At 39.2% G+C, this 10,493-nt stretch overlaps 1 protein-coding gene across 1 annotated transcript in view; it reads right to left on the bottom strand.

Moving 5' to 3' along the window:
• Positions 1–292: 292 nt before the first annotated feature.
• Positions 293–10,493, bottom strand: part of LOC142662933 (alpha-2-macroglobulin-like protein 1) — a 32,960-nt gene continuing 22,759 nt past the window's right edge. The window contains exons 24-35 of the mRNA XM_075841227.1: positions 10,201–10,377; positions 8,931–9,012; positions 8,670–8,826; positions 8,483–8,557; positions 7,002–7,164; positions 5,845–6,059; positions 5,210–5,425; positions 4,438–4,562; positions 3,326–3,422; positions 2,485–2,553; positions 904–1,006; positions 293–333 (exon numbers count right to left, since the gene is read on the bottom strand). Of these exons, the coding sequence (XP_075697342.1) occupies positions 293–333; positions 904–1,006; positions 2,485–2,553; positions 3,326–3,422; positions 4,438–4,562; positions 5,210–5,425; positions 5,845–6,059; positions 7,002–7,164; positions 8,483–8,557; positions 8,670–8,826; positions 8,931–9,012; positions 10,201–10,377 (1,520 nt within the window). The remainder of the gene's footprint in view (positions 334–903; positions 1,007–2,484; positions 2,554–3,325; positions 3,423–4,437; positions 4,563–5,209; positions 5,426–5,844; positions 6,060–7,001; positions 7,165–8,482; positions 8,558–8,669; positions 8,827–8,930; positions 9,013–10,200; positions 10,378–10,493) is intronic.

The raw sequence follows: 10,493 nt of genomic DNA, 5'->3' as shown, positions 1-10,493 counted from the left end.
ATAGTAGTTAGGGAAACAGCGTAGCTCATCGAGATACGCTATTTTCATAACTCCCAACCATATGACCAGGAAGTGGCCGGGAGTCATCGAGAACAGACAAAGCTAGAACAGGGTTTAGGGGCCCCCGTCCTAGAGATAAATGCGGTTTCCTGAGGTGGGACCCACATCTATCTGACATTTATGACATATTCCGTGGATATGTCATAAATGTCTCTCATGGGAAAACCCCTTTAATACTTAGAGCATACAATAGAAATAAAAACTGTATTTTTACAATTTAATTGTTCTTACCTTAAATGCAGGGGCTATTATAAGTCACCTCAATATGATGTGCTGTGTAAAGTAAAAGCAGAGGGGTAAGAAATGTGATCAAGACTGCAAGACTCATAGGATTACACCTAGTGCCAGACCTGAGGTAATTTTGTGAAGAAATAGAGACGAAAGTAGAAATTATAGGAAATGGAGTAAAAAGTTGGCAGCCCAGATCCATTATCCTGAAGGCAGAAATTGTTCACATGGCACTGATCTAATAGTTCGATAGACAAGAGCCGAAAAATACAGTATATGTGAATCTAACAAAAGGTGCGTATGTATCCACAAGAAGGAATAGACATCACTGAATCATTAGTTATCATTCTTATGTTGTGCGTCCATGTCCAGATCCAAAATCTTCACCTGAACTTCAAGTAAAATGCTAGACGTCCAATTTGGCCACAGGCCTGGTCAGATTATATTAGCTATTCATGGTGGCTCCACTGCAGTCTATTTTACTGGGCTTATACGGATGCCACCTTCACGTTCTACGCAGCTGGTGTCTCTTTATGGCCATTAGTGAGGTCTTAAGATTCAAGAGATGACAATTGCCGGTAAATACAAGGCTTCTGTTCATATATATTTACTTACAGGTCTCATAATAATCCTTCAGAGATACCACAGCCGGCTGCAAGTCTAGCACTTCATATTTCTGCTCCACCCCTAAAGAGAGCTGGATTGGTGTGGAGTCAATCTACATGCAGAAAATTAGAAGGTAAAATGTGAATAACGCTCCTGTAAATGTACTGTAAGTGTTTTGGAAATCCATTTGGGATTCCTCTATGTGACCTATGGGACTTTCTATGGACAATGGAGAGTTTATACTCCAAAATTCCCAATATTTGCAGTCCAGTGTGAGACATTTTTTTTGGTCAGAATTATCCTTTAGGCCGCTCACAGATACTGCAGATGCCTTTTCGTGTCTGTATTACATCTTTAATACCCAGACCTCCAGCGTTTTATACTGAACCAATCTCAGATCAATCTCATAAAACCCTAAGGGCTTGTCCACACGTAACGGAATTGATGCAGAAAATTTCTGCAGCAATTCCGCAGATAGTAGCAGACACTCCACTGCGGAAAAAACGCACAGTTTCCTGCGTTTTTTACTGCAGAAAATGGTGCGGATTTTGCTGCATTTTCCTCATTGCTGGGAGATGGTGACATCTCCTCCTGAAAAATGCAACAATTCAGTCCACTTTCCGCAGCAGGAATTGACATGCTATGGTACGAAAAATGCGCGCTGCAGGTGAATTTCTGGTCTGAATTTTTATGCAGCGTGTGGATGAGATTTGTTAAATCTCATCCACTTTGCTGCTTCTGTATTCTGCTGCATTTTCTTGGTCCGCAATTCCGCTACGTGTGGACAAGCCCTAAAAATGTGGTTCAGTATAAAAAGCTGGAGGTACGAGTATTGCAGAGGTTATACATTACAGCTATCTGAAACCGGCCAAAATTATTTTATGTAAAAAAAAAGTCACAATCACTTTATAATGAAAAGTTGCTTAACTTGTAATATACAGTATTTGGGGTTTTGCTGGCAGAGAAGAGAACATTGTTTACATTTAGAGGCAGAAAATATGTACTTAGTCCTGCTCACACAGATGCAAGACACGTTACAAGTGACTGCCCATATATATCTAACTAATTGTGCAACTGTATGAGCAGCACATTATCAGGACAGGTTTTCAGGGTTTCTATTTACTGACCACAAGCAGTGAAAGTTTGGCAAAACGTTTCACTTTATTTTTTAAACCAGCTAATATTTTCTATTACTTTCCAAATAAATAAATAATTCTGATTTAATAGAGATGGTCCCATGTTCAGGATCCTCATCTCTTGGCCAGGGTGGAGAAGAGTTACAAATAGTGTCTCTCGCTCTGGAGAGCCTGTTCTGCATTACACAGACAACCCATTAATTTCAATGAGACCCATGTATTACCTAATTTTCCCTGTGGTGGCGCTGCAGGTAAACGGAATACTTACTGCCAGGTTTCCCCACAGATTCGACTGATCGCTGGGGTCCCAACAGGGGGACACTTTGTGATCAGCTATTTGTCAAGAGACCTTTCTGATAAGTAGGGATGGATCAAAGCAGAGAACCCCTTTAAGTGGAAATGCAGAAGTAACATTACGTGCACCCCAAATGGAGTAAGTATTAGATGTCTTTACCTTGTCCAAATAGATTGTAACGCCGGTCTGGGAACTTTCCACTCTCTTCACCAGGCTATTAGCTAAGAGCTGGGAGAGGAAAACATGAGAGATTATTGAAGCATGTATAAAATAGTAGACACGAAGAAAAGGGTCATCAAAACAAACCCTGTCAATATGTCCAATTTTATGCCCTATAAGATCCGAGAACCGCTGTGTGATACCAACTGCCTTTCTGGCGGACTCGAGCTGTCCAAGTGTTACATTGATGCTCATTTATCAGAATATGTAATGGTACATTTTCCCTGCAACGGCCGAAATAAAATCGGCTATTCGTCAGGGGTCAGGAGCTGGACCCATGGCAATGTCATGATCACTGCAGCAGCAATTCTAATCTGAGGGCATTGTATTTGATAAAGACAACCCTATTAAAGGCCATGAACACCTTTGGTGGCTTTTTTTTTAATACATAGATTTTACCATAAAAAGCAGTTTTGTAATTCGTTTTTATCAAAAAAAATTGCACAGTTTCACTTATGATCAGATTAGACGGAGCTGATGACTCAGGAGCACAGGACCAGCCGCGGACTTGAGCTCTGACAGATTTGGCTGAGAACGGCTTTCTGCAGCTTCTATGTACTGTGATACATAGAAGCAATATTTTTCATCAAAGCTAGTTGCAAAAGTGCCTTTTATGGTAAAATATATACAAAAAATAAACAACAAAAGCCACCAAAGGTATGAATAGCATTTAAGCCACTATGATCACAGACATAATTTGGAGAGAGGACAATACAATGTAGTTTACATGGAGATACATAAGAAATGGAGATGCGGTTATGTCACAAGATAAGTAACTCACCCTATTTGTAGAATTAATTTCAGGGACAAATCCAGACACCATTTCTATCATTATAATGGCCATGTTAGAATCTTCACTATTACTCGCATCACTTAAACTGAAATATGAAGATGAATAATTAAAACTTCAAAATAGTGTTGCTATCACAATATAGACTTAGAAATAACAGGATCTCTAGGATGCAGGGTGCACTTGGGGAGCGGGATCCTAGTTCCTGGAAACGCCCCCCTGAGATGTTCATGAAAATAAAAAAAATCTGCTACCACTAGGGGGAGCTCACTGGATATGGATTTATTATTTTTATACTGATGACCACAGGATAGGTGATCAGTATATGATCAGAAAATGATCACATGACCTATCCTGTGCAGAGGTCATCAGTATAAAAAGCCGCCCCATGACCAGAAAACCTATTTAATGGCAGCTGTAATAATCCCTATGTAGTGAACTTCCCCTGGTTGCTAAACAGATTTTTATCATGTAACTACAGTATATTGCTATGTGAAGGTAAACAGGATTTTGAGCTCTGTATAGTAAAAAGTTTTTATTTGCAGGATGCATCTGTATTGAATTGTGAATACAGTACAAAACAAAATATATGCTGATGCAGGAAAAGTTAGCAGGGTCTACAAGGAGACATCGTTTTAGTCAAATTTATTAGTAGCTCGAAAATGGTGCAAATTTTGGCGCAAATCTTCACATGCTCATAGCTCCAAATGAGCTCCAAATTTATTTAGAGGCATAGGCCTTTTTCTAAATTTTATGCAAATCACTCCAACTACATCCTTCGCTTAGATTTATGTAAACTAATGAGATAGTTGTAGTGATTTGCGACAAACTTATTAAAAAGGAGCATGCACATTTTAAACTCTCGGACAGTCAGAAAAATAAATCTACGTCTGATATGAGCAGGCACCGACTTCGGCCACATTTTGCGCCATTTTCACCTAGTTTTCGTAATAAATGTGGCCTAAACTACGTCATCATACTTTTTTCGTAATTTTCCAAATTTTTTACCAAATTTTCCGGCATGTCAGAGTTTGCAACTTTTTTTTGCCACAGTTCATTTTGGCACAGTTTAGGCCTTTTCAAATAGTCCCTGGACTACTTACCTGACACTGATGTCTATGCTGAATGCTGGCACAGGGTAAGGTGGGCACTGAATTGATGAAGTTTTTACATTAAGTATAAATGTTCCTTCTGGCTCTGGATTCAGGATATTGTATCTTTCCGTAATCTAATGAAGAAAAGGTATATGAGAACACACATTCTGACGAATTCTGTACATACTGAAGAAATGATCTAGTTCTAAGTAAGATGGGAGCCAATAAAAACAGAATAGACAGTTGTTCTGGAGTTGCAGAAGTCAAATCCTGGGAATTTGTCTAGTTCGCTCTCTAAGCAGTATATAGAAATCGACATCCTTAGGCATCCTTTGGTTAGTTCCATCAGAAAAACCGTCTGTGAATGCATTATTTGAATCAGGGACTGCGCCTTTATTAAAGATTACGGTCACTATTCAGTTGTTCTGAAGGTTTTAAAGTCAGTGATGATTGATTTAATAATATATCTAATATATTTAATTGACGTAACATACTCCAGTGTAAGTAAATGTGCGCCACAGAGAGCTGTATAAATCAGTATGTGGAGAGCTCCCTCTAGTGGTGCTTGCAGGTAGCCTTTGACAGTGGCCCAGTCCCACTATGTACACCATAGCAGTACCCTGTCTATATGGTAGGTGTGTCACTACTGGAACATGAAGGGATGAGAACAACTTTTTTTTTGTTTCTAGATTTTTATTGGTACAATGTTGATTATTTTAATATAAAAACAATTTTAAGGCTAAAACAGAACAAGGCAGTGACCATTATATGGGTATTGTACCTGCACATATGCACAACCGCTTCCCGATGCTTCCAGAGTATACACTGCCGGGATGTCAGGCAACTCTACAATCTGCACTTCTGATGGTTTCTGGGGATTCACGGTCACATTTTCGTAGAATCCTTTGTCATTGGTAATGTCAATGGTAGGTATACTTTCATCAACAAAGGTCAAGAAACCGTAAATGGAGAGAGCCGATATAGCAACTACTGTGTCCTAAAGGATCCCCAAAAAATTATAGTAATAGAAGTTAATGATTTTAGTTCTAAAAAGATATAATTCACATTGGCATTAGGCCAAGAGACATATAAATGTGAAAAACTAAATTACAAAGCAATTTATTAGAATAAATTGCCTCCAACCAAATCTAATATACTGTGGTCTGCCTTTCGTAGCACCTGAAGGGGTGGAGCATGACACTAGAGTTCAAAGAACAGCAGAGAGAGAATCTGGTGTCATGTCCCGCCCCCTCAGGATCTCTCTAGGCAAAATACAGCGTGCCTGGAGTATTCCTTTAACATAGACATGAACAATATGGAAAAGATTAAATATGAAGAACATACTATGGTAATAAATAAACTTAATGCATAAAAGCTTTTAAAGAACAAAATATCAGATATTTATTAAAAGAGAACCTGAGTGGTGGCAAATCCTCCGTTGGCGTTTTGTTGTGAATTTAACCAGCGGATTGCCGGCACTGCCGCCCCGAGGTCAGTTTTGGTAGGGTTGCTCTCGGACACTAGTGCCAACACAACGTATGCTGTGATCTCCACATCCGCAGAGTGTGGATTGGACCACACTGGGTCAACTTGAGGAATGTCAGAATTTTTGGACCAGTGCGTTTGGTCATCTATAACAAGAACCATACAATTAATAATCTTGTTACTAACATCTCAGTCCTATAAACAAAAAATACCTTTTGCTTTAACTAAAAAAAAGGGGATACTTCACTAAATTTAAACTAATGTAGGAGAGCTTTAATTGTCAGGTATAGCAGATATATCCGAGAGTTATCACAATGTGCAAACAATATAGACACAAAGAGTTAAATAAAAAATTCAGCTCTGCTTGATCTCTTCAACAGTTTTGCTATTATACATTTTAGAAAAGTGAAATTTTACGCTCATATCACATTGTGCTAGAACAAAGTTTCCTCCTTTAAAGGGAACCTGTCAACAGGACTTCACCTATTGAACTCTACTCACCCCTCGCTGGCCGCTGCTGTCAAAAGTTCATTGCAATTATCCCCTCTCCCAAACTCCTCTGACCATAAATAATGGTCTGCAAACATTTCGTACTTATTATGGTAATAATGGGTCAGTCTCGTTCGTTACTCTTCTTATGCCCGCCCACCGCCAAAAACTGGCCCGCTTCCCTTCCCTGCTTCGTCCGGGCCTCAAATCTAGTTACTGTGCATGTGCCGCTATGGTGTCCTGTTGTGCGCATGCACCAGAACAGGACTTTGATGTGCAAGCGCGGGATTTCGTGTGTGCTGGTGGAGGCGAAGAGCTGTCACTCAAAAATGAGGCAGGGTAAACTCGGAAAGGCTTGAGGAATGAAGATATGACTCTTTTTTTTAACGAAGATTTGACTCTTTCCTGCTCATTATCATACGCCCGGGAACACTAATAAACTGAACAACAAAGGTACAGAGTCTACATAGAAGGTAATTATAGGTTACATAACAATGATTTTTTTTACCCACTACCACCAGGTATTGCTAGTTTAATAGGTGAAATGCTGGTGACAGGTTCCCTTTAACATTATAACTAGGTTTCTGATGTGTAAATACCTTTCTTTATGGCCACTTGATCCAGCTGCTCCAAAAGTTCTGCCCTCTTCCCTGTGTTGCCAAGCAGAGTGTAAGTGTATGCACATTGTGCCTTAGTGTAAGTGGAGCTTTGCGGTTGAGTGCAGCTCTCCAGACATTGCTTTGCTTTTTCTATTATTTCAGCCTGTGAACATGTTGAGTGAGAATGAGACTGAATGGAAAAGCATTAGACTCTGTTTACATCTACATCAAGACTTCCATTTTTGACAGATCCTTCATGGATTCGTTTAAAAACGGATGTACAATTTATTATAACAGCCAATGAACTAAAATAACTTGAATATAACACCCAAACAGGGAATTGCAAGCTGGCTTTTTGTCTGTAGAGAGTTTCTAGCTAATGAAGTCCTGTGATTACAGCAGCCTCAGCACTGATTCAAGCATAGGAGTGCACTAACAGTAGACAGGGGAGGAAAGAGGATTGGTAAGCATAATATAAGCCAGCAGACGTGAAGGAAAATCGACCGGTGACCGGGCTGCAGCTCCACTGTATCTGTAACATGGCAGACAATGATAACTACTCCATGCTAGTGTCTAAGTAGAATGAAAAGGTCTGCACCACAAACAGCTGAGCTTCAAAGGGAAAGGCTCTAAAAAGATTATGTTCATAAGAAACTAAGGGGGCTGTGCATTTTTCATTTTAATTGAAGGAACACTTTAAGTTTGCATTATGTCACCATAAAATTTTAGATCTGCTAAATTTCAGTTTCAATAAAGATTTTGGAATTTCTATTGGTATTATATTTCACCATCCTTGCCTGATGTTATCGTTAGCTAGACCCCATGATTGCTGACACTAATAGGAGCTAATTTTTCTCTAACAGGTGCTAATGCCATCTGCCAAGTTTACCTATAGTGATGAGAGGGAGCAGGGTGTCCAGGATTTAATACTACTCCAAATCGCACTGACAGGACTTATAATGTCTGTAGGACTCCTAATAATGTATATTTAGTGTGTCTGCATTTGTATACTTTTGTTCTGTATATGATCTTTCCAATTGTACACATATTCCACTTTTCTTATAGAAAATGCCCTCTTAAAAGAAAGTCTCATCCTTACTATACTATTCAACTTTGCCTAAACGTGGGGAATACTGGATGATGGAGAAGCTCAATACAAAAAGGGCTACAGAAGTTGATGGTGGTATATAAAAAACTAATAATAGTAATACAGACTGTTGCAACCCAACTAAAACCTGAAGTAAAAAGGTAAATTGGACCCTCATCCGTCTGTGCATTACACAGGCAGCCCATTGGTGTCAATGGGAACTGTGCAATACTTCCTTTTCCCTGTGGCGGTGCTATAGTGTAGGGGATTGCTTGTGGTTCAAGCAGCGGTATACCCTGTGATCTGCCTATTATCGGGAGACTGATTCCAAAAGGAATTGTTCAAAGAAGACAACCACTTTAAATATACTGCATGATAAATGCTGGACACTTACGTATTGTGGGTCTCCTACTTCTATGTACGCTGAAGTAACATATGCCGTGAGTGAGATCAGGCTATCCACTCCTCCCTGAAGACAATGATAAAATAGTCAAAGTCAGAAATAAGTAAAAACCGTCATCATAACATTAATTTTATAACATATTCTATGGTACCATATTGTCATGATAAAGTTTTTATACCTGAAGTTCCTTGTGAAGCACTTGGCCTACGGTTTGGAAGCAGCCATCACTTTGCTGCAGCCCTTTCAGCCAGTTCAGCGCATCTGTAATATGTCTGACATCTACATAGATATGTGTCTGTGCCAGAAATAAAACACGAGCTACAAATGCTGTCAGCCTGAGGTAAGAAAGATAAAAAACAAAAAGGAACATTGGAAAACTGGTATCACCCAACAAAAATACCCTAGTAATCTTGGAGTATATGTGTTACATTAATCTCACCATGTACTTCCAGATGGATCACTATCCCCAAAAGCGCTGTAGGATCCATCTTTATGCTTGAAATTTAGTTCATTCTGGTAACCTAAAAAAGTACGAACACATTCACTCAGTATTGGATTTGGGTTCTTGCGCCCACGAAAAAGAATTACTCAATCTGTACAGAATTTAAAGTAATTGTCCCATCAGGATAATTCCTGTCCATGTGCCCTATTAGAGCATATAGACATCATAGAGGTGGTTTTCCCTGCTTGGGACACCCCTCTATGTGCCAGAACGGACACCTGGCAGACGTGGCACATTAATGTATTACATGCACGACTATATATTTGAATGGCCGGCATGTAATGCTAAAGCGGCTACTGCATAGAAAATTTGTAGCTGGCTATGACTTCGGCTTCTCCTGATAGCAGCTGGGAATTTGAGAAGTCACACAGGATTTTTTTTTTACGAAATTATTTTGTCAAAGTCTGGGCCCCCCACAGGACCCTCTTTTACGTTGGTGGGTCAGTCCAACCGTGCATTCACTTGTCCTATGATATACAATGTACAAGACTGTACTTCTACACGGGGGTGAGAAAATTATGGTAAGCATTTACGAAAATATATGAAACCATGATATTGATAACCAAGTAAGATTGTTCAAAAAGTTTACTTGGAATCAAACTGTGAGCAATGCCACCTTTTTTATTCTTCCGTATTTTGAATAGGGCTGAGCTGCGATAACGGACAAGATCCATAGCTAGGAGTGGCGCTGTTTCTGGGAAAAATAAAGCAGATCCTTTTGTCTAACCTCGAAAAACCCTTTTAAGGCCTCTAACAACTACTGGCTAAGGGTACAAAATGGAGATACAATAAAAATAAGCCAATCATTCCACTAGGGTCTACCATTTTTTTTGAGATGGTATTCCTTTTATCGAATCTTTAGTAGATTCGTCCATTTTACCATTTGACTGGTCCATAGAACAGAATGGGAAAATTAATTTAGCTATTATTTTCATAAATCATCTAAAAGCGAATCTCAAACCTGACAAGCTGGCAAATTAGACAAATTCCAAAAACTCAAAAAATATTTCCTTATCCCTTTTTCTAAGAACTATTGGGATTGCTAATGAGTTGTTGGGTGGATAAAAATGATTCCATCTGCAACGTTGTAGCCATGATTATTATTTGCCTACTTGGTAGATAGAAAGTGGATTTTGCAGATTAACATTTATCGACCATTTTGGATATTGTGCCACTGTCTGCAAATCTAAAACCAGGTTCTACTCACCAGTTTCCATGTACCGGTTTGCTGTTTCCACAATCTCATCAGTCAGTTGTCCTGTGACACTACAGTATTTGAGCGTTGATATCATAGGGGCAAGTAATATCATATTCTGCTCTCCACAGCCTCTTGGTAGCTGCACTAGAGCATTTAAGTTGCTTAGTGGCTTTCCCATGATATCACCTGGAAGATAGAAAGAAAAAGACCTAATAGGAGTCTTGTACATAGACAATGCTTTTGAATATCCAAAACTAGATGTCAGATCACCAAGGAAATACATACACAATGCAATACTGTAT

Source organism: Rhinoderma darwinii, chromosome 11 (assembly GCF_050947455.1).
Source record: "Rhinoderma darwinii isolate aRhiDar2 chromosome 11, aRhiDar2.hap1, whole genome shotgun sequence".
NCBI lineage: Eukaryota > Metazoa > Chordata > Amphibia > Anura > Rhinodermatidae > Rhinoderma > Rhinoderma darwinii.
Note: the sequence above shows the minus strand (reverse complement) of the source record. Positions and strands in the feature narration are given on the sequence as shown.